This window comes from Mesoplodon bidens, assembly GCF_964165515.1.
Source record: "Mesoplodon bidens genome assembly, chromosome: 20".
NCBI lineage: Eukaryota > Metazoa > Chordata > Mammalia > Artiodactyla > Ziphiidae > Mesoplodon > Mesoplodon bidens.
The window spans coordinates 7168044-7193033 of NC_138181.1; the positions used below are offsets into that span (position 1 = coordinate 7168044).

General features: G+C 37.0%; 1 protein-coding gene across 9 annotated transcripts in view; it reads right to left on the bottom strand.

The window, feature by feature from the left end:
- The window catches only part of PSD3 (pleckstrin and Sec7 domain containing 3), a 559242-nt gene that overhangs the window by 249182 nt on the left and 285070 nt on the right, over positions 1 to 24990 (bottom strand). For 8 of the 9 annotated variants that reach the window (XM_081221103.1, XM_081221102.1, XM_081221100.1 and 5 more), the window contains one exon: positions 9565 to 9654. In XM_081221103.1, the coding sequence (XP_081077229.1) occupies positions 9565 to 9654 (90 nt within the window). Of the gene's footprint in view, positions 1 to 9564; positions 9655 to 21120; positions 21162 to 24990 lie in introns of those variants that run through there. The other variant, XM_081221101.1, reaches the window with a different exon arrangement.

A 24990-nucleotide genomic window follows, 5' to 3' on the forward strand; every position in this document is an offset into this window, starting at 1 on the left:
GAGCAGTAAAGTTTGAAAGAGGAGGAAAACTTCATGAAACTCATCCCTATATGATGCCTAAATCTCTGGCTGAACGGAGAGAAATGGAACTTCCTTCTCACTGAAAGTTTTATTGAAATAATTGTGGATTCACATGCAGTTATGAGATAATAGATTTCTTATACCTTTTACCGAGCTTCCCCCAATGGTAACATTTGCAAAACTACAGTACAATATCACAACCAGAGTACTGACATTGAAAACCCCAATCTTACTCAGATTTCCCCATTTATACTTGTCCTAATTTGATAACACTGGAAGCAAAGATGAAAGAGGAGAGAGCAAAATGGCAGAGAAATGCTGCTTACGGTCAGCCTTTTGGTAGAAAGAAAAATAGGGCAATTGTCAGTGTTAAACTGTTAATCTTCTCCCTAGCTGAAAGGGTCAAATTAGATAGGTCAGTGGAACTCTGAAAACTGAACTGGCTTTGCTCTCTCTTTTTGAGAAAAATCCTATAGCTCTTGCTGTCACGATGTGCAAACAGGTACTTTTCAGAGTTCGAGCTTTTAAAAAAATGGTTTGAATCTTTAATGGTTTAATCTTTTTTTTTCTTACCCCTATATACAACTGTAATTGATTAAAAAGCCTAATGGTTAAGAACCTGCATAGTATAATTTTTATATTTCCTAATTACGTTTCTTCCTTTTTCCAACAAGATACATTAACCTTTATTTAAAATATGTTTTTCTCTGTTGATGTTTTGGATCTGTTTGTTTAAATGCTACCCTCCTGGCTAATTTCTCCATCATTTTCACAAGCTACTGTTCCCTAAGAATAGCAAATAAGAAAATTGTATTTAAAACAAAACATACAATGGTTTCAGCCAACTACATATGTTAAATAATGGAGACATGCCTTTTCAGAAACTTCTTTTAAATGAACCACATCTAAATTCTGTTTTTTGGGAAAGCAAAGGAAAACAAATGCATCTGAATAGTAACATTTTATTGGGATTCTAACTAATAGAATATGTAACAATTTTTTTAACTTTCTAAACAAATTTTTTATACAATTTTTAAGGTTCCTTTCCGTTGGCAGTTATTACCAAATATTGGCTCTATGGCCCGTACTGTATAACACATCCTTGGGCCTTTCTTACACCCAATAGTTTGTACCTCCCACTCCCCAGCCCCATATTGCCATCCCCCCACCCACGACCAGTAACCACTCGTTTCTTGTCTGTACCTGTGAATCTGCTTCTTTTTTTGCTTTTCTCACTACTTTGTTGTATTTTTTAGATACAACATACAGTGTTTGGATTTGTCTTTCTCTGTCTGACTTTATTCACTTAACATAATGCTCTCCAAGTCTGTTCATGTTGCTGCAAATGGCAAAATTTCATTCTTTTTTATGCCTCAGTAGTATTCCATCGTATTCTTTATCCATTCATCTGCTGGTGGACACTTAAGGGGCTTCCATATCTTGGCCATTGTAAATAATGCTGCTGTGAGTGGTGAGGTGCATGTATCTTTTCAAATTAGTTTTTTTTTTTTTTTTAATATATACTCAGGAGTGGATGTGCTGGGTCATATGGTAGTTCTAATTTTAGTTTTTTGAGAAACCTCCCTACTGTTTTCCACAGTGGCTGCACCAATTTACATTCCAACCAACAATGTACAAAAGGTTCCCTTTTCTCCACACACTTGCCAACATCTGTTTTTTGTGTTCTTTTTGATGACAGCCATTCTGACAGGCGTGAGGTGTTATCTCATTGTAGTTTGGTTTGCATTTCTGATGATTAGTGATATTGAGCATCTTTTCATGTGCCTACTGGCCATCTGCATGTCCTCTTTGGAAAACTGTCTATTCAGGTCTTCCACCCTTTTTTAATCGGGTTGTTAGTTTTTTTGATGTTGAGTTGTATGAACTGTTTACATGTGTTGGGTATTAACCCCTTATTGATAATATCATTTGCAAATATTTTCTCCCATTCAGTACACTGCCTTTTTGTTTTCTCAATGGTTTCCCTTGCTATGAAAAAGCTTTTAAGTTTAAAGGTATCATTTGTTTATTTCTGTTTTTATTTCCTTTACATTAGGAGACAGATCCAAAAACATATTGTTATGATTTATGTCAAAGAGTGTTCTGCCTAGGTTTTCCTCTAGGAGTTTTATAGTATCCAGTCTTATATTTAGGTCTTTAATCCATTTTATTTTTGTATATGGTATTAGAGAATGTTCTACTTTCATTCTTTTACATGTAGCTGTACAGTTTTCCCAGCACCACTTATTGAAGAGACTGTCTTTTCTCCATTGTATGTTCTTGCCTCCTTTGTCATAGAGTAATTGACCATAGGTGTGTGGGTTTATTTCTGGGCTCTCTAATCTGTTCCACTGATCTATGTATCTGTTTTTGCACCAGTACCATACTGTTTTGATTACTGTAGCTTTGTTGTATAGTCTGAAGTCAGGGAATGTGATTCCCCCAGTTCTCTTCTTCTTTCTCAAGATTGTTTTGGCTATTTGGGGTCTTTCGTGCTTCCATATAAATTTTAAAATTGTTTCTTCTAGTTCTGTGAAAAAAATGCCGTTATTATTTTGACAGGGATTGCACTGAATCTGTAGATTGCCTCGGGTAGTATGGTCATTTTAACAATATTGATTAAAAAAAAATTACAGGCCAATATCACTGATGAACATAGGTGCAAAAATCCTCAACAAAATACTAGCAAACCAGATCCAATAATATATTAAAAGGATCACATACCATGATCAAGTGGAACTTATCCCAGGGATGCAAAGATTTGTCATTTATTCACAAATCAATCAATGTGATACACCACATTAACAAACTGAAGAATAAAAACCATATAATCATCACAATAGACGCAGAAAAAGCTTCTGATAAAATTCAACATCCATTTATGATAAAAACTCTCCAGAAAATGGGCATAGAGGGAACAAACCTCAACATAATAAAGGCCATGCCATATATGACAAACCCACAGCTAACATCATACTCATCAGTGAAAAGCTGAAAGCATTTCCTCTAAGATCAGGAAAAAGACAAAGATGCCCACTCTTGCCACTTTTATTCAACACAGTCCTAGCCACAGCAATCAGACAAGAAAAAGAAATAAAAGGAATCTAAATTGTAAAGGAAGAAGTAAAACTGTCACTGTCTGCAGATGACATGATACTATACATAGAAAATCCTAAAGATGCCACCAGAAAACTACTAGAGCTCATCAATGAATTTGGTAAAGTAGCAGGATACAAAATCAATATACAGAAACCTGTTGCATTCCTATACACTAACAACAAAAGATCAGAAAGAGAAATTAAGGAAACAATCCCATTTGCCATCGCATCAAAAAGAATAAAATACCTAGGAATAAACCTACCTAAGGAGGCAAAAGACCTGTATTCCGAAGACTCTAAGACACTAATGAAAGAAACTGAAGATGATACAAACAGATGGAAAAATATACCATGTTCTTGAATTGGAATATGTAACAATTTAATTCACTATTATCATTCCACTAGTGGAATGAAGCATGTGAATTCCACTAAGCCAGGCACACTGATTTACACTATTTCAATTTAATTACCACTCCCCCTTACCCCACACCCCCTAAGCCCCCAACACACACACTTCACCATTAACTACAAACCTAAGAGAGTGAAAAAACTTTTGGTCTCCCTTAAGAGACTGCAACTAATTTCAGAGTTAATAAATTTCCAAGTAAGAAAGATGGAAGCAAACAATTTCTAAAAAAAAATTAAATTTCTGAAAAATACTCTGAAGTCAAACATCTAATCATAAACAATAGCCTGAAAGGGGGACATGTCATTGACTTACCCAAGCAAGATTATTTACCTTGCTTTATTCTTAAAGCTACCTGTGTATTTAAGCTGATTTAGGAGAAGGTATGTTTTAAAATACTCTTCAAAATGTATTCAGTTTTGTTTTTTAGTTATATTAAAATCATTTTGAAAGACTTGGGTGTTTTCTTGTTTGTCCTCTCTATAATTAAGATGGTAAAAACTCCTAAATTCGATTTTTTGGCTTATTTTTCTTCTAATTCTTGTTGGCACCTACTGAATTCAACTGCTGCTCAAGGGACAAAAAGTATAAACCTAACCATGACCAGGATAAAAATATTAAGGAGACCATTGTTTCAGTATCAAATGGTAGGGGGCAATAAGGAAACTCGGATAGAAAACATGGGTTTCGTGTTTCACTGCCAAAAATATTCAGTCTGGAGCTCTTCAAAATGATATTATTGTGCAGCCAATAACTGACTGACTTTTCACCCAGTGTGTTCCTATGCCACTTTTCACTGGCTCCTTTTCTCTTATTTCCTATTGTTTCTTCTCTTCTTTCATGTAAATATATTATGTAATGGCTACTTCCCCTCTAGACATGTAAATAACTGGTAGTCACACGCAAAGTCCCGAAGTCTCTTCCAACATGTAATGTACCATTTCTAACCAAAGTTAGAAATGAAAAGCAAACTGGACTAAAGATTCAAATGTAGCTTTCCTGTTAAAATCAAGAATAGAGGTTCATAGGAAACTCAGAAGAAAAAAACTTGGGAAACAGAAGGCAAAGAAGCAAGGTGCTACACGTGGAGCATGAGATAGAGGATGATACAAGAAATTTTTTAGAGATTATTCTACAAAGCACTTCAGAAACATGCATATGATTACATGCCAACACTCTCACTAGTTCTTAGAATCTGCCCCTGATGAGACTGGGTGGAAGAGATCCCCAGGATAACACAGTCAAGAATCTATAAAAACTAACGGGCAAGACCACTAAACCGATGAGCCTTCTGACCCAGGGCTCTCTATTTGGAGAATGCACAGAGCAGGGAGACATACAGCAACACTTCTTCCCCAGGGATTTGAAGTCACTTCAAATAATTCACATCCCCATTAATATCCCAGGATTTTCTTGGGATCTTTAAGAGGACCAGAACTTATTTGCTTTCTCAAAGGTTCTTCAGATCTCAGGACCAGTTTAAGACCAAATTCTCCTTAGTCCCTCCGCTCTTGCAGCATCCAAGACCCAAACCAAACCTAAGATATAAAAATGTTCCAAGAGGGATAAGGTGCAAGAGAAAGGCACTGTTGCTAACAAGGTAAAAAGGCAGAAAACATAGGGTTAACCAAGGTTCATTGTCAGGTGCCTACACAATGCCAAGACAGACTTCACTGAACAATGCCTCCCGTGAAGGATTTCAATGGCCATTCTTTGGAACCAATAAGTCTTTAGAAAGAAAGGAAGCCATAAATGATGAGGATTAAAAATCTTACCACAAAAGGAGGCAATGGTCAAGGTCACAAATGCTTCCTGTTAAAGACCAAGATGATGTGTGTGTTTAGGCTGAAAAGGGATAGGGGATAGAGGTCTTGTCTACTGACGCTAATCCCACTCAACCCTAGGACATGTAAAACACCTTGGGTCCAAATACTCACAGGAAGGGGTGGAGTCCTTGTCCAGTCCACTGTGAGATCGGTAAAGAATAAAGTAATATTAAAAATAAAAAGTTATAATATCTAACACATGCTAGGTCTCTAAAGAGTTTATATATTATTAACTCATTCAATTATTAAAACAACTAGATGAGGTGGGTGCTAATAAAACCACCCATTTCATAGATGAGGAAATCAAGAGACAAAGTTTAAGTGAATTTGCTCACAATCACTAGGCTAATCAGAGAGAGGAGCCAGGACTGGAAACCAGTCATACAGTTCCCAAGACCACAGTCATAATCCTCATGCTTTCATGTCTCTCAGGAAGTTCAGCCTCCAACCGAGACCTGGCCCACATTTCACATTCTCATCCCCTTCTATTTATGTCCTGAAGATTTTTATTAGAGTTTCAGGGATGTCCTATTAAATCTATCAGAACTTTTTCCACCTCATCCCCAATGATGCCTGAAGGCAAACCACATCCAAGCATTGGGATGGGCAGGCCCTGTGGAGCCATAAAACACGCCAGATGGTTTGGCATAGTTTGGTCTTGATTTGGTGAAGAAATAGTCAGGGGTGCTTATGAGAAAGAAAGAAAGAACATTAATGTTTATGGAGAGGAAAGGGGGTGGGAGATGAAGTGGAATATTAACCTAAATAAAAAGCAAAATAAGTCTCCTACTAAAACTGTACCTATTTTTCAAATGAAGACCCATCTCAAACATCACATCCTCCCAGCCAGTTTCAAGTTTAAAGAACCTAAATAATATTCTATCACTGGCTGTCTTTTGGTACCCAACTTCTTCCATTTTATACCATAGATATCTATAACTTATGCTCTAAGCAATTTGTCAGGGGAGAACTCTTATTTTCACAAAGCACTCATATACTCATGTATCTGTTTTAGGTCATTTGAGTGAAAAGAGAAACAGCAGTGGAATTGTAAATTGTGAAAAAGGGCTCAATATACCATTATCTATCCTTTTTATGTACCTTAAGGCAAATTTACATCAAAATATTAACTCAAGTCTCTGAATTTGAAGGCTTGAAACAAGTTTCTCATTGTGCATACCTTTAAGTATGTTAAGGTCTATTTTTCTGTAACCATTTCCATTGACAACAGCAGAATTCAGTTTATATACATATATATATATATATATATATATATATTTTTTTTTTTTTTTTTTTTTTTTTTTTTGCAGTACACAGGCCTCTCACCGTTGTGGCCTCTCCCATTGCAGAGCACAGGCTCCAGACGCGCAGGCTCAGTGGCCATGGCTCACGGGCCCAGCCGCTCCGTGGCATGTGGGATCTTCCCGAACCAGGGCACGAACCCATGTCCCTTGCATTGGCAGGCGGACTCTCAACCACTGCGTCACCAGGGAAGCCCTATATTTTTATTTTAATATGGAATAACTGTCCATGTTAAGGGAGAAAGGACCCTCCATCGTTTTTAGTAGTTTATGATCTCTGAGGACAGGGGCCCATTTGGTTCTGACATGCTCTCCAAGTCCAACCTAAACACACAGTGGACCCTCAATAAATATTCCTGACTACACAACCACACTGAACAGATGTAAGTCGAAATGTTACTTCTGGTCCAAAGAAATCTGAACAACAGATATAAATCCAAATGCTACTTTTGATCCAAAGAAATTTAAAAGTAATAAGGTCAATATGTAGCAATAACCATTTATTGGTTTGATCCATGTAACTTTAAACATCTTACGTCATAAATTAAACTGCATGTAGGACATGCCTGTAATTTTTTAAGTTGGGGAGGGGGTGGCAGAAGAGAGAAAGGGGTTACTCAGAACCTGTAAGATGATACCAAACGTGTTTGTGTTTATCTGTACATATGTATCTGTCTGTGTGGCATGTGTATAATATTGTCCCCCAAAATGCCAATTAATATTCCACCCAATAATTTATCTCAACAAGGAATCTTCAATAGATAGCTATTGAAAGAGAGAGAGAGAGTTTTGGTGGGAGGGGAGGAAAGAAAGAAAGATATGAAAGAGACAAAGAGAAAACAAAGGAGAAAGGAAAAGACAGAAATAAAGAGAAACAGAGAGGAAGAAAGAGGGAGGCAGAAAGGGAGGGAAAGGGAGAAGGAGCAGGGAAGAGGGCTGGCCACACAGAAGAGTGAAATGAAACCAACGATTTGAAGAACCTGCAATAAAATCCAGATTCCTACTGAAATGGAAAACTCTCCTCTTGGATGGGTGAGTGGCTGGGGTTTGTTATAAAAAGCAATCAATATTTTACTTGACAATTTCCATGCTAAATGCCACTGTCATTTTCAGTGTCATTTCACTGTCATCTTCCCACACAGTAAATAAAGAACAGTATAACATATTTTTCCCTGAGATTTGTAAACGTGATCTCAAATTGTACAACTGCGACAAATCATCCAGCAAATTCCTGGCTGACTAAATCAAAGAACATGTTTACCCCAAGGTGAATGGTAGCCACTGCACTGTACATTAACTACATTTGGTTCAGAAAGCTCCATCAAACATGCTCTAAATCTGCCCACTGTATGTACCCACAGTCACAAACGTTACCATAGCCTACCACTAAAGTCTAAGAGCTTCACTCTAAAAATTATACCTGTCAATTTTCATTTCTGATATAACTTGATAAAAGCCTCACAAATCCTCTCCTAGAAAGACTGTTATTTTCCATGCTAGTACCACCAGACTGAAAAAAGACCTGTTAATATGTCTACTGTATAACTTCCATGGATGCACAGAACATATTTATTAAGTCTCAATCCAACACCTTTTACTTCCCATTCCCATTTGGAATTGTAGCTTCAGAAACGGCAGCATTTATTCTATAAAGAAAAGGCTTTAAAAATACCTTCCTTATATAGTAAGCCGAAGATACATTTCTTCCTGCTTTTTTCATAATATAATTTTTTAATGAGCTGCAATTAAAGCCAGTAAGACTTGGAATCTCATAATACCATTTTTACACCTTCTTTCATTTTTCAAAGTATATATGTCTTTCCAAATCTGGCAGAACTTGATTTTACATATTATGTAGTTTAAAAGTCACAAAAAAACATAATAAAGGACTTATCCTTCAACTGGTACATTTCCATATTATACCATGATTCAAATGTGTTGCCCTTCTTAGCAAATTCAGTCAAAAGAACTGATTCCAAAAGAAATATACAAGTGTACAAAGTTTTTAAAAAGAAAGTTAGAATCAAACAGAAATCTGTAAAAATCACATCCTCAACATACACATCTTAGCCTGAACTTCTAAAATATTCACATCCATTATCAATCACTTGATCAAATGCACATCTCATTTATACTGCTGCAGGATGCTATGAATTCCAAAGTTGATGTTCCTGTCTCCTAGAAAACAATCTGACTAGAGGGGAAAAATGCTAATTGTTACCAATAATAAAGCTGAGTGCAAATAATTCAGGAAATCTACAATTACTCAGATTTAATTTAATCTCTTTCCAGAGATGACCTGAGTGGATTTCTGACTAGGAACTGAAGAGTCAGAACTCCTTCCTTTAGTGTCTGCAAATGCTTTTTGTTTCCATAAGGAATATACCTTTGTGATCTTTCTCAAGTTCTGACAGTCAAGTAAATCAAAAAATGCCCACTATTTGTACCAGCAATTATTCCAAATCTACTTATTATCTCAGTATTATCAATTACAATGTGGACTTTTAGGAATTATTAATCAAAGGGTACTTTGCAGTCTGACACATCAAGGACAATGCCCAACAGAAACATCACCAATAAAACTAAAAGAAGAAAACAAAATACTTAAGTGATCTTAGCCTATTTTAGATTAAAAGGTAAGTATAAAATGTAAGCATATTTTAAAAACCAGTATTTAAGGGTAGGGGATTAAGAGGTACAAACTACTAAGCATAAAAAAAAATAAGTTATAAGAATATATGGTACAGCAAAGGAAATATAGTCAATATTTTATAATAACTTTAAATGAAGTATAATCTATAAAAATATTGAATCATTATGTTGTATACCTGAAACTAATATAATATTGTAAATCAACTATACTTCAATATATGAGTAAATAAATAAATAAATACCAGTATTTCAATGCTTACTTTCAGTAGATCCTTGGAGAAATCACCACCCTCATCTACCCCTTGGAGGTTTGCAATGAACTCTTGGCAGGTCATCTTCTTTCCAATATTCTGGAATAGAGGCAAATAATACATCATAATGGCATATGTGGAACTAAGATTATTTCTTGAAAATGTGATAAAGCAAAGCAAGATTGATTTGGTTTTGCAAAACCAAACACACACCCCCCAATATATGCATATATATACATATATACATACAAGTTTATATGCATATGAAAAAACAGATGGCTTATTATGCTTTTAAAACTGTCATTAAATATGAATAGCAAAATTATGTTAAAGCTTTATTTTAGCCTAAGATAAAATCTGAAAAATCTATGCTACATTTATAAAAATAATATATAATGTAGTTTTTAAAGGAAAAACATGAATAAAATGACATTTCTGAACTGAACTCTGATAGCTATTTATTTGCTTCTTTATTTGTATTTCCTACCTATTGCCAAGAACGATGAAGGACCTGAGATTTTAGCCTACTACTTCAAGCTAACAAGTTAGTCTATCACAACCTGCTGAACGCAGTCAGAAGCAGGACCACAGGAATTTATCACAACAACAGAAGTGGACAGAATCCCAGTGCTTTCTTGCTCCAGTTCCCTGAGTCCCTACTTTCACAGAGCAACTTAAGTGGGGCCAGCTGACACCTGCACACACAGCAGAAGCCCTGAGATTTGGGAATGTGAATCCCTGCAGTGGGGCAGCAACCATACCTACTACCCCTTTGCTCTAAAGTGAGAAACCAGCTCTTATCTTCCAAGGTCGTATGCAAATCTAACCATTGCTCTGGGAATCCTAAGTCTTCCAATACTCACTATAGGAATTACATTGAAAAGACAAACCAGATCAAAGGCAACCAAACTTCAGTTCACAAAATATAAGAAAAGCAAGAGACCCATGGAGGACTGTCTACAAACACATTTCCAATCTGACTTAAGGTTAATAAGTTTAACCAAAGAAAACCTCATTAATAAACAAAAATTTAAAAATCTGAACTGTAAAAAGAGAAAAGATACAAGTGTGCTGACTGAGAAAACTAATAAAATTGCTATGACAGAGAATCACCTCCAATGCCAGCTCCAATCAACTAGTATAAGTTGCCAGTTGTAAAGTATTCTGAGGTTGAATATGGGCACCAACAGAAACCCATCATGCGTGCAGGAGAGGGATGTACTGATAGAAGACAAGTGCACAGGCAGGGAGTTTCTGGCAAACGTGGTCAAGTGGGGTGGTCAAGTTCACTTGAACACAAAGTTCACCAACATAGTAACATCCCTGCACACAATACACGTATGAATAAAAGGCATGCTCTGAAAGGCTATTTTATTCATAAAAGAATAAGAATAGGGTAGAACAGTATTCTTCAAGTTGGTGGAGAATATTCCTGGAGACAAAGACTTTAAAAGGAATGCAAAACCATAGATAGTTTTAAGGGAGCGTTTATACAGAACTTAAAAAATACAAATCTGCCTGAGAACAGATTCACCTGCGTGTCTTAAAAGTAATCGCTTCCCAGAGAGACCTTCAAGATGGTGGAGGAGTCAAGATGTGGAGATCACCTTCCTCCCCACAAATACATCAGAAATACATCTACATGTGGAACAACTCCTACAGAACGCCTACTGAATGCTGGCAGAAGACCTCAGACTTCCCAAAAGGCAAGAAACTCCCCACGTACCTGGGTAGGGCAAAAGAGTAAAGAAAAAACAGAGACAAAAGAATAGGGATGGGACCTGCCCCTCTGGGAGGGAGCTGTGAAGGAGGAAAAGTTTCCACGCACTAGGGAGCCCCTTCACTGGCGGACACAGGGGTTGGGCGGCGGGGGGGAGGAAGCTTCAGAGCCACGGAGGAGAGCACAGCAACAGGGGTGCAGAGAGCAAAGTGGAGAGGCTCCCGCACAGAGGATCGGTTGCCCGCCAGCACTCACCAGCCCGAGAGGCTTCTCTGCTCACCCACAAGCCAGGACAGATGGGGGCTGGGAGCTGAGGCTCAGGTTTCAGAGGTCAGATCCCAGGGAGAGGACTGGGGCTGGCTGTGTGAACACAGCCTGAAGGGGGCTACTGCAACACAGAAAGCAGGGAGGTAGTCCAGGAAAAAGTCTGGACCTGCCTAAGAGGCAAGAGATCATTGTTTCGGGGTGCGCGAGGAGAGGGGATTCAGAGCACCCCCTAAATGAGTTCCAGAGACGGGCGCGAGCCACGGCTATCAGCGCAGACACCAGAGGCAGGCAAGAAATGCTAAGGCTGCTGCTGCAGCCACCAAGAAGCCTGTGTGCCAGCACAAGTCACTATCCACACCTCCCCTCCTGGGAGCCTGTGCAGCCCGCCACTGCCATGATCCCGTGATCCAGGGACAACTTCCCCGGGAGAACACACAGCGCCCCTGAGGCTGGTGCAACGTCACGCTGGCCTCTGCCGCCACAGGCTCACCCCGCATTCCGTACCCCTCCCTCCCCCCGGCCAAAGTGAGCCAGAGCCCCCAAATCAGCTGCTCCTTTAACCCCACCCTGTCTGAGCGAACAAGAAATGCCCTCAGGCGACCTACACGAAGAGGCGGGGCCAAATCCAAAGCTGAACCCCAGGAGCTGTGTGAGCAAAGAAGAGGAAGGGAAATCTCTCCCAGCAGCCTCAGCAGCAGAGAATTAAATCTCCACAGTCAACTTGATGTACTCTGCATCTGTGGAATACCTGAATAAACAACGAATCATCCCAAATTGAGGGGGGTGGACTTTGGGAGCAACTGTAGACTTGGGGTTTGCTTTCTACATCTAATTTGTTTCTGGTTTGTTTACCTTAGTTTAGTATTTAGACTTCATTATCATTGGTACATTTGTTTATTGACTTAGTTGCTCTCTTCCTTTTTTTTTTCCTTTTTCTCTTTTTCTGAGTGTGTATGTGTATGCTTCTTTGTGTGATTTTGTCTATATAACATTGCTTTTACCATTTGTCCTAGGGTTCTGTCAGTCGGTTTTATTTGTTTTGCTTTGTATTGTTTTTTTTTAGTATAGCTTTTAGCGCTTGTTATCATTGGTGGATTTGTTTTTTGCTTTGGTTGCTCTTTCTTTTTTATGATTTTTAATTTTTTAATAATTTTTTTTATTGTAATAACTATTTTATTTTATTTTATTTTTTCTTTCTCTCTTTCTTTTTCTCTCTCTTTTCTTCTGAGCCATGTGGCTGACAGGGTATTGGCGCTCCAGCCACATGTGAGGCCTGTGCCTCTGAGGCAGGAGAGCCGAGTTCAGGACATTGGTCCACCAGAGACCTCCCGACCACATGTAATATCAAACAGCAAAAGCTCTCCGAGCGACCTCCATCTCAATGCTAAGACCCAGCTGCACTCAACGACCAGCAAGCTACAGTGCTGGACACCCTATGCCAAAAAACTAACAAGACGGAACACAACTCCACCCATTAGCAGAGAGGCTGCCTAAAATCATAGTAAGGTTACAGACACCCCAAAACACACCGCTAGATGTGGTCCTGACTACCAGAAGGACAAGATCCAACCTCATCCACAAGAAAACAGGCACCAGTGCCCTCCACCAGGAAGGCTACACAACCCACTGAACCAACCTTAGCCACTGGGAGCAGACACCATAAACAATGGGAACTATGAACCTGCAGCCTGCGAAAAGGAGACCCCAAATGCAGTAAGTTAAGCAAAATAAGAAGACAAGAAAAACACACAGCAGATGATGGAGCAAGGTTAAAAACCCACTAGACCAAACAAATGAAGAGAAACTAGGCAGTCTACCTGAAACAGAATTCAGAATGATGATAGTAAAAATGATCTAAAATCTTGGAAATACAATGGAGAATATACAAGAAACGTTTAACAAGGACCTAGAAGAACTAAACAGCAAACAAAGAATGATGAACAACACAATAAATGAAATTAAAAATTCTCTAGAAGAAATCAATAGCAGAATAACTGAGGTAGAAAAACGGAGAAGTGATCTGGAAGATAAAATAGTAGAAATAACTACCACAGAGCAGAATAAAGGAAAAAGAATGAAAAGAATTGAAGACAGTCTCAGAGACATCTGGGACAATATTAAATGCACCAACATTCAAATTATAGGGGTCCCAGAAGAAGAAGAGAAAAAGAAAGTCACTGAGAAAATACTGAAAAAGATTATAGTTGAAAACTTCCCTAATGTGGAAAAGGAAATAGTCAATCAAGCCCAGGAAGTACAGAGAGTCCCATACAGGATAAATCTAAGGAGAAACAACCCAAGACAGATATTAATAAAACTATCAAAAATTAAATACAAAGAAAAAATATTAAAAGCAGCAAGGGAAAAACAACAAATAATATACAAGGGAATCCCCATAAGGTTAACAGCTAATCTTTCAGCAGAAACTCTGCAAGCCAGAAGGGAGTGGCAGGACATATTTAAAGCAATGAAAGGGGAAAACGTACAACCAAGATTACTCTACTCAGCAAGGTTCGCATTCAGATTCGACAGAGAAATTAAAACATTTACAGACAAGCAAAAGCTAAGAGAATTCAGCACAACCAAACCAACTTTACAACAAATGCTAAAGAAACTTCTCTAGGCAGGAAACACAGGAGAATGAAAAGACCTACAATAACAAACCCCACAAAATTAAGAAAATGGTAATAGGAACATACACATCGATAACACCCTTAAATGTAAATGGATTAAATTCTCCAACCAAAAGACATAGACTAGCGGAATGGATATAAAAACAAGACCCGTATTTATGCTGTCTACAAGAGACCCACTTCAGACCTAGGGAAACATACAGACTGAAAGTGAGGGGATGGAAAAAGATATTCCATACAAATGGAAATGAAAAGAAAGCTGGAGTACCAATTCCCATATCAGACAAAATAGACTTTAAAATAAAGACTATTACAGGACACAAAAAAGGACACTACATAATGATCAAGGGATCAATCCAAGAAGATATAACAATTGTAAATATTTATGCACCCAACATAGGAGCACCTCAATACATAAGGGGAAATTGACAGTAACACAATCATAGTAGGGGACTTTAACACTCCATTTTCACCAATGGACAGATTATCCAAAATGAAAATAAATAAGGAAACACAAGTTTTAAATGATACATTAAACAAGATGGAATTAATTGATATTTACAGGACATTCCATCCAAAAACAACACAGTACACTTTCTTTTCAAGTGTTCATGGAACATTCTCAAGAATAGACCATATCTTGAGTCACAAATCAAGTCTTGGTAAATTTAAGAAAATTCAAATCTTATCAAGTGTCTTTTCCAACCACAGTGCTGAGACTAGATATCAATTACAGGGAAAAATCTGTAAAAACTACAAACACATGGAGGCTAAAGAATACACTACTAAGTAACCAAGAGATCACTGAAGAAATCAAAGAGGAAATCAAAAAATATCTAGAAACAAATGACAATGAAAACACGACAAACCAAAAACTATGGGATACAGCAAAAGCAGTTCTAAGAGGGAAGTTTATAGCAATACAATCCTACCTCAGGAAACAACAAACATCTCAAATGAACAACCTAACCTTAACACCTAAAGCAATTAGAGAAAGAAAAAAAAAAACAAAAACAATATTAGCAGAAGGAAAGAACTCATAAAAGTCAGATCAGAAATAAATGAAAAAGAAATGAAAGAAACAATAGCAAAGAACAATGAAATGAAAGGCTGGTTCTTTGAGAAGATAAACAAAGAAAAATCAAGAAAATCAAGAAAATCAAGAAAAAAAGGGAGAAGACTCAAATCAGTAGAATTAGAAATAAAAAGGAGAAGTATCAACTGACACTGTAGAAATACAAAGGATCATGAGAGATTACAACCAACTATATGCCAATAAAATAGATAACTTGGAAGAAATGGACAAATTCTTAGAAGGGCACAACCTTCCAGAACTGAATCAGGAAGAAATAGAAAATGTGAGCAGACCAATCACAAGCACTGAAATTGAGACTGTCATTAAAAATCTTCCAGAAAACAAAAGCCCAGGACCAGATGGCTTCACAGGCAAATTCTATCAAACACTTAGAGGAGAGCTAATACCTATCCTTCTCAAACTCTTCCAAAATATAGCAGAGGGAGGAACAATCCCAAACTTATCCTACGAGGCCACCATCACCCTGATACCAAAACCAGACAAAGATGTCACAAAGAAAGAAAACTACAGGCCAATATCACTGATGAACACAGATGCAAAAATTCTCAACAAAATACTAGCGAACAGAATCCAACTGCACATTAAAAAGATCATACACCATGATCAAGTGGGGTTTATCCCGGGAATGCAAAAGTTCTTCCATATATGCAAATCAATCAATGTGATAAACCACATTAACAAACTGAAGAATAAAAACCATATGATCATCTCAATAGATGCAGAAAAAGCTTTCGACAAAATTCAACACCCATTTATGATAAAAACTCTCCAGAAAGTAGGCACAGTGGGAAGTTACCTCAATATGATAAAGGCCATACACGACAAACCCACAGCCAACATCGTTCTCAATAGTGAAAAACTGAAATAATTTCCTCTAAGATCAGGAACAAGATAAGGCCGTCCACTCTCACCACTATTATTCAACATAGTTTTGGAAGTTTTAGCCAAAGCAATCAGAGAAGAAAAGGAAATAAAAGGAATCCAAATCTGAAAAGAGGAAACAGAGCTGTCATTGTTTGCAGATGACATAATACTATACATAGAGAATCCTAAAGATGCCATCAGAAAACTACTAGAGCTAATGAAAGAATTTGGTAAAGTAGCAGGATACAAAATTAATGCACAGAAATGCCTTGCATTCTAATACACTAAAGATGAAAAATCTGAATGAGAAATTAAGGAAACAGTCTCATTTACCATTGCAACAAAGAGTATAAAATACCTAGGAATAAACCTACGTAAAAAGCCAAAAGACCTGTATGCAGAAAACTATAAGACACTGATGAAAGAAATTAAAGATGATACAAACAGATGGAGAGATATACCACGTTCTTGGATTGGAAGAATCAACATTGTGAAAATGAGTATAACACCCAAAGCAATCTACAGATTCAATGCAATCCCTATCAAACTACCAATGGCGTTTTTCATAGAACCAGAACAAATAATTTCACAGTTTGTATGAAAACACAAAAGACCCTGAATAGCCAAAGCAATCTTGAGAAAGAAAAACAGAGCTGGAGGAATCAGGCTCCCTGACTTCAGACCACACTACAAAGCTACAGTAATCAACACAGTATAGTACTGGCACAAAAACAGAAATATAGATCAATGAACAGGATAGAAAGCCCAGAGATAAACCCACGCACATATGGTCACCTTATTTTTGATAAAGGAGGCAAGAATATACAATGGAGAAAAGACAGCCTCTTCAATAAGTGGTACTGGGAAAATGGACAGTTACATGTAAAAGAATGAAATTGGAACACTCCCTAACACCTACACAAAAATAAACTCTAAATGGATTAAAGACCTAAATGTAAGGCCAGACGCTATCAAACTCTTAGAGGAAAACATAGGCAGAAGCCTCTATGACATAAATCACAGCAAGATCCTTTTTGACCCACCTCCTAGAGAAATGGAAATAAAAACAAAAATAAACAAATGGGACCTAATGAAACTTAAAAGCTTTTGCACAGCAAATGGAAACATAAACAAGACAAAAAGACAACCCTCAGAATGGGATAAAATATTTGCAAATGAAGCAACTGACAAAGGATTAATCTCCAAAATATACAAGCAGCTCATGCAGCTCAATACCAAAAAAACAAACAACTCAATCCAAAAATGGGCAGAAGACCTAAACAGACATTTCTCCAAAGACAAACAGATTGCCAACAAACACATGAAAGGATGCTCAACATCACTAATAATTAGAAAATGCAAATCAAAACTACGATGAGGTATCACCTTATACCAGTTAGAATGGCCATCATCAAAAAATCTAGAAACAATAAATGCTGGAGATGGTGTGGAGAAAAGGTAACCCGCTTGCACTGTTGGTGGGAATGTAAATTGATACAACCACTGTGGAGAACAGTATGGAGGTTCCTTTAAAAACTAAAAATACACCTACCATACGAACCAGGAATCCCACTCCTGGGCATATACCCTGAGAAAACCATAGTCCAAAAAAGGCATGTACCATAATGTTCATTGCAGCACTATTTACAATAGCCAGGATATGGAAGCAACCTAAGTGTCCATCGACAGACAAATGGATAAAGAAAATGTGGCACATATATACAATGGAATACTACTCAGCCATAAAAAGAAACGAAGTTGAGTTAACCGTAGTGAGGTGGATGAACTTAGAGTCTGTCATACAGAGTCAAGGAAATCAGAAAGAGAAAAAGAAATCCCGTATGCTAACAAATATATATGGAATCTAAAAAAAAAAAAAAAACAAGGTTCTGAAGAACCTAAGGGCAGGACAGGAATAAAAACGCAGATGTAGAGAATGGACCTGAGGACACGGGGAGGGGGAAGCATAAGCTGGGACGAAGTGAGAGAGTGGCATGGACATATATACACTACCAAACGTAAAACAGATACCTAGTGGGAAGCAGCCGCATAGCACAGGGCGATCAGCTTGGTGCTTTGCGAGCACCTAGAGGGGTGGGATAGGGAAGGTGGGAGGGCGATGCAAAAGGGAGGAGATACGGGGTATATGTATATGTATAGCTGATTCACTTTGTTATAAAGCAGAAACTAACACAACATTGTAAAGCAATTAAACTCTAAAAAAGATGTTAAAAAAAAAAGTAGTCACTTCCCACTTCTCCTTTCACAACTGCCCTTCTGCTTTACAACATGGAACAATCTGTCCAACGTGTGCTAGCTAATTAATTATAGGGAAAGTGCTAAATAACTTTTGTTAAAAACTTTGCCTCTTCCATCAGCAAACAGGGCATACAGTCACACTTACATGATAGACTGGATGAATGTATTAACAATGATAACTAGCTTTGCCAATTAATGTATTTGGTAGATATTTCCTATAATTTGAATAAATTGCACCTGCAGTCCTAAGTTTTGATGAAAATTTAAAGCACAGAAAGGAACTTTAATGGAAAATACACTATACTGAAATAGAGAAATAACATAATAGAAAATAACATTATATTGAAAAAGACAATGTGTCAATTTTCCCAATCCTTATCTAGTATATCAGGTCAAACAACGTGCCCCACGGTAAAATGTAACAAGTATAATCAATAGTCATTTTGATATGACTTGCAAGGCTTTTTTGGGATATGTTTCAAGGATTTGAAAAAATGAATGAATAATGACTAGGTAAAAAATTATTTTCCACATCAGGTGATTCCAATTCTTTGCTTTTAACAAAATTAAAAGAGGACATAATTTAATCATCAGTTAAGAACAAAAATGTTTTTTAATATATGATTTGGTGAATTCAAATACTTGCAACATTATCTGCTTTTAATCAATTTTCCATTGCTAAGAATGATAAAAATTTCTTCTAGAATTATTTATATTTAAACACCTGAAGTCTTTTAGTCATAAGAAATTGAAACTTCCATTTCAATTTACATAATTTTTGTTAAAGTAAGTATCAAATAAAACTATCAAAAGACTCTGAAATACAAAAAACATAAAAATAAAACTATGGAGAAGTGGGCAAGTAGCAAAAAAGAGGGTTTTTTTTAATATGATGGAGTATCAACTTACTGTAACTTTTTAAAAACTACCAGCTTTATTAAAATATACTTCATATAACATTCACCCTTTTGAACTATATAATTTAATAATTCTTCATATACTGATAAAGTTGTATGACCATCACCACTACCTAAATTCAAAACATGTTCTTCACCCCAAAAAGCTGCCCATATCCATTAGTTGTCACTCCCCAAATCTCTCTTCCCATCCCCACTACCCATCTCCTGGCAACCACTAACAAACTTTTTATTTACTAAGGCCTATGGAGTTGCCTATGCAGAACATTTCACATAACTGGAGTCATACAAAATGTGGTCTTTCATGACTGGCTTCTTTCATTTAGCATGACGTTTTCAAGGTTCACCCATACTGTAGCATTAATCAGTATTTAACTTTTTTATTGCCAAATAATATTCCATTGTATAAATATACTAAATTTTGTTTATCCATTCAGAAGTTGGTAGATACTTGGACTGTTTCCAAATTTTGGTTATCATAATGTAGCTAAAATTATTTGCGTACAAGTTTTTGTGTGGACATGTTTTCATTCTTCCTATGTGTATAACTCAGGAGTGGAATTGCTGGGTCATATGGTAACTCTATGCTTAATCATTTGAGAAACTGATGGCACCAGTTTACATTCCCACTAGAAGTGTATGAGAGTTTCAATTTCTCTACATCCTTACTAATACTTACCTGTCCGTTTTATCTTAGCCAACCTAGTGGGTGTGAACTGGTATCTTGTGGTTCTGATTTGCATTTCCCTAATGACTAATGATGTTCAGCATCCGTTCGTGCACTTATTGGCCATTTGTATATATTCTTTGGAGAAATGCGTATTCAAATCCTTTGCCCTTTTCTTATTATTTGTGTTTTATTGTTGAGTTGTAAGTGTCCTTTATATATTCTGGATACAAGCTCATTATCATATACACACTTCACAAATACTGTTTCTTATTATGTGAATTGTCTTTTCACTTGATGGTGTTCTTTGAAGCAGAGAAAGTTTTTAACCTAGATGATATTCAATTTATCTATTTTTTTCTTTTGTTGCTTGTGCTTTTGGTGTCAAATGCAACAAATTTCTGTCTAATCCAAAGTCACAAAGATTTACTCCTATGTTTTCTAAGAGATTTTATACTGTTAGCTCTTACATTTAGATATTTGATCCATTTTGCTTTTTTTTTTTTTTTTTTTTTTTTTTTTTGCGGTACGTGGGTCTCTCACTGTTGTGGCCTCTCCCGTTGTGGAGCACAGGCTCCGGATGCACAGGCTCAGTGGCCATGGCTCATGGGCCCAGCTGCTCCGTGGCATGTGGGATCTTCCCGGACCGGGGCACAAACCCATGTCCCCTGCATCGGCAGGCGGACTCTCAACCACTGCGCCACCAGGGAAGCCCTTGCGTTAATTTTTGTACAGGGTAGGGAAGACAAATCCAACTTCATTCTTTTACATGTGGTATATGGTTGTCCCAGCACCATATGTATTCTTTCTCCACAGAATGGCCTTGGCATCCTTGTCAAAAATCAAGACTGTAAATGTAAGGGTTTACTTCTGAACACATAATTCTATTGCACTGATCTAGATGTTTGGTTTGATGCCAGTATAATACTCTCTTGATTCTTGTACCTTTGTAGTAAGTTATTTACACCTCTGCATTCTTTTTGATATGGTTCAGAAAACCACATGAACAATTTAGCACCTTAATGATTTTTATGTGCAGAGCTCAGTAGGGTTATGTATATTCACACTGTTGTGAAACAGATTTCCAGAACTCCTTCACCTTGCAAATCTTAAACTCTATACTCATTTAAAAAACAACTCACCAGTCTTCCCTGGTGGTGCAGTGGTTGAGAGTCCGCCTGCCGATGCAGGGGACACGGGTTTGTGCCCCGGTCTGGGAAGATTCCACATGCCGTGGAGCGGCTGGGCCCGTGAGCCATGGCTGCTGAGCCTGCACGTCCAGAGCTTGTGCTCCGCAACGGGAGAGGCCACAACAGTGAGAGGCCTGCGTACTGCAAAAAAAAAAAAAAAAAAAAAAAAAAAAAAAAAAAAAAAAATTCATCTTTTCCCTCTCCCCCAGGCTTCTGGTAACCATCATTCTACTTTCTGTTCTAATGAATCTGAATATTTAGGTAACTCATGAAAGTGAAATTATAGTGTTCTCAAAGTTTATCCATGTCGTAGTATATATCATAAGTTCTTCCTTTTTTAAGGCTGAATATTTCACTGTATGTATACCACTTTTTTTTTTTTTTTTTTTTTTGCCATACATGGGCCTCTCACTGCTGTGGCCTCTCCCGTTGCGGAGCACAGGCTCTGGACGCGCAGGCTCAGCGGCCATGGCTCACGGGCCCAGCCGCTCCGCGGCATGTGGGATCTTCCCGGACCGGGGCACGAACCCGCGTCCCCTGCATCGGCAGGCAGACTCTCGACCCCTGCGCCACCAGGGAAGCCCCATATACCACATTTTTGTTCAACAATTCATCCACTGGTAGACATTTGGGGTGTTCCACTTCTGCATTATTGTAAGTGCTGCCATGCACATGGGTGTGCAAACACCTCCTTGAGATCCTGCTTTTCAGATCGTTTGGATACATAGCCAGAAATAGGATAGAGGCATCATGTGGTATTTCTAATTTTTTAAGGAACCGCCATACTATTTTCCATAGGGCTGCACCATGTGACAATCCCACCAACAGTGTACAAGGGTTCCAATGTCTCCACATATTTGCCACCTCGTTTTTTTGTTTTAATAGTAGCCATCCTAATGGGTGTGAGGTAGTTTTGCCTGGCATTTCTCTGATGATTAGTGAAAGCTGAGCATCTTTTCATATGCTTCTTGGTTATTTGTATAATATCTTCAGGTAAATGTCTAATTCAAAGCCTTTGCCCTCTTTTTAATTGGGTTATTTGACTTTTTTGTTGTTACTGTAGAGTTGTAGGAGTTCGTTACATATTCTGGGTATTACTTCCTCATCAGATACATGATTTGCAAATATTTCATCCCATTCTGTAGGTTGTCACTTCACTTTGTTGATTGTGTCCTTTGGTGTACAAAAGCTTGTAAGTTTGTCTATTTTAAATTTGCATTTTGCTACCTGTGCGTTGGGTGTCAGATCCAAGAAATCACTGCCAATTCCAATGTCATGAAGCTTTTTCTCTATGTTTTCTTCTAGGAGTTTTGTAGTTTTAGGTCTTGTATTTAGGTCTTTAATCTCTTTTGAGTTAATGTTTTATATGGTATAAGGGTGCAACTTCATGTTTTTGCTTGTGGATATCCTTTATTCCCAGCACCATTTGTTGCAGAGACTGTCCTTTCCCCATTGAGTAGTCTTGGCACCCTTGCTGAAGACTGTTAAAGCATATATGCAAGAGTTTATCTGGGGGCTCTGTATTCTATTCCATTTGTCTATTGCCTGTCTTTATGCCAATATCACACTCTTTAGACTATTGTAGACTTGTAATATGTTTTGAAATCAGGAAGTGTGAGTCCTCCAATTTTGTTTTCAAATCTGTTTAGGCTATTCACAGCCCCTTGAGATTCCATATGAATTTTAGGATGAATTTTTCTATTTCTGAAAAAAATGTCATTGGAATTTTTATAGGAATTGTAATTGAATTTCAGTATTAGCTTATCAAATTTCTGGGGGGGGGGGAGAAAAGCCAGCTGGGATTTTGACAATGACTGTGTTCAACCTGAAGATCACTTTGGAGAGTATGGCACTTTAACATTAAGCTTTCCAATCCATGACCATGAAATTACTTTCCACGTATTTGGTTTCTTTCAACAATGTTATATAGTTTTCAATGTCAATGTACTGATCTCATATTGCTAAGTTTATTCTTAAGTATCTCAGTATTTCTGACTGATATTGTAAACGAAATGAATTTCATTTTCATATTGTTCATTGCTAGTATCAGCAATACAAATGATCTTTGTATATTCAACTTTTATTCTACAGCCTTGCTGAACGTGTTTTTTAGATTCTAATCATTTTTGGATTTTTTTTTCTTTTTTGTAGATTCCTTAGGATTTTCTGTATAAAAGATCAGGTCTTCTGCAAAGAGAGAAAATTTGACTTATTTCTTTCTTATCTTGATATGTTTTATTTTTTCCTTGACTAATTACCCTGGATAAAATCTTCAATACATTACAAAGAAGTGGCAAGTGCAGACATTCTTGCCTTGTTTCTGATCTGGAGACAGCTTTCTATCTTTCCCATAAAGTATGATGTTAGCTATGAGTTTTTCATAGAGCTCATTTTCAGGAATTAAAGAAATTCCTTTTTATGCCTGGCTTATTAGATGTTTTCTTTTTAGTTATGAAATGGTGTTGGATTTTGGCAATGCTTCTTATGTGTTTACTGAGATAATCATGTGGCTTTTCTCTTTTATTCCATTAATAAGGTGATTAGATTGATTTTCATATGTTGAACCAATCTTGTATGCCCGTAATAAATCTCAAATGGTTATAATGTATAGTCCTTTTTATATATTGCTAGATTAGGTTTCCTTTTTTTTTTTTTAAGGATTTTGTCTATGTTCACAAGTGCTATTCATAAGGGATATTAGTTTTCTTGTGATAGTTTTGACTGGTTTTCGTATCAGGGTTATACAGTCTTCATAGAACACTTTGAAAAATACTTTGATTTTCTATTTCTTCTTGATTCAGTTTCAACAATATTTATCATTCTAGAAATCTGTCCATTTCACCTGGGTAATCTAATTTGTTAACATACAATTGCTGACAGTATTCTCTTATAATCCTTTTATTTCTGTAAGGTAATAGTAATGTCCCCTCTTTCATTACTGATTTTAGTGATTTAAATCGGGTTTTTTTTTCCCATGGTCAGGCTAGCTAGACATTTGTCAATGTTGTTGACCTTTCAAAGAAAAAACTTCTAGTTTCATTAAAATGTTTATTGTTTTTCTATTCTCTATTTATTTCTTCTCTAAATTATTTCCTTCCTTCTGGTTCCTTTGGGTTTAGTTACTTTATTTTTGTTTCTTATACTGGAAGTTTAGGTTATTGCTTTGAGATCATTCTTCTTTTTTAATATAAGCAAGTACAGCAACAAATATGCCACTTAGCAATGCTTGAGCTGCATCTCATACGTTTTATGCTGCATTTAATTTTCATTTGTCTCAGAGTATTTTTTAATTTCCCTTGTGAATTTCATCTTTGGCCCATAGTTATTTAGGAATGTATTGTTCAATTTCCACAAATTTCACTGTTAATGACATAATTCCGTTCCATTGTACTCAGTGAACATACTTTGTATATTTTCACTCCTTTTCAACTTACTGAGACTTACTTTTTGTTCTACCTTGGAAAATATTCCATGTGTACTTGAAAAGAATACATATTTTGCTGTTGCTGAGTGGAGTGTGCTACAGTGTGCTTTGTTGATTTCTGCCTAGTTATTCTAAAGATAATTGTAAGTGGTGTACTGAAGCCTCAAACTATTGTTAAATTGTCTATTTCTCCCTTTAATTCTTCCCCCCACCACCACCAGCTTTACTGAGATATAGCTGACATGTAACATTGTGTGAGTTTAAGGTGTCCAAAGTGATGTTTTTCTACACGTGTATAGCAAATTGATCACAGTAAGGTTAGTTAACACATCTATCACCTCACATAGTTACCTTTCGTTTGTGTGTGTGATGAGAACTTTTAAAATCTACTCTCTTAG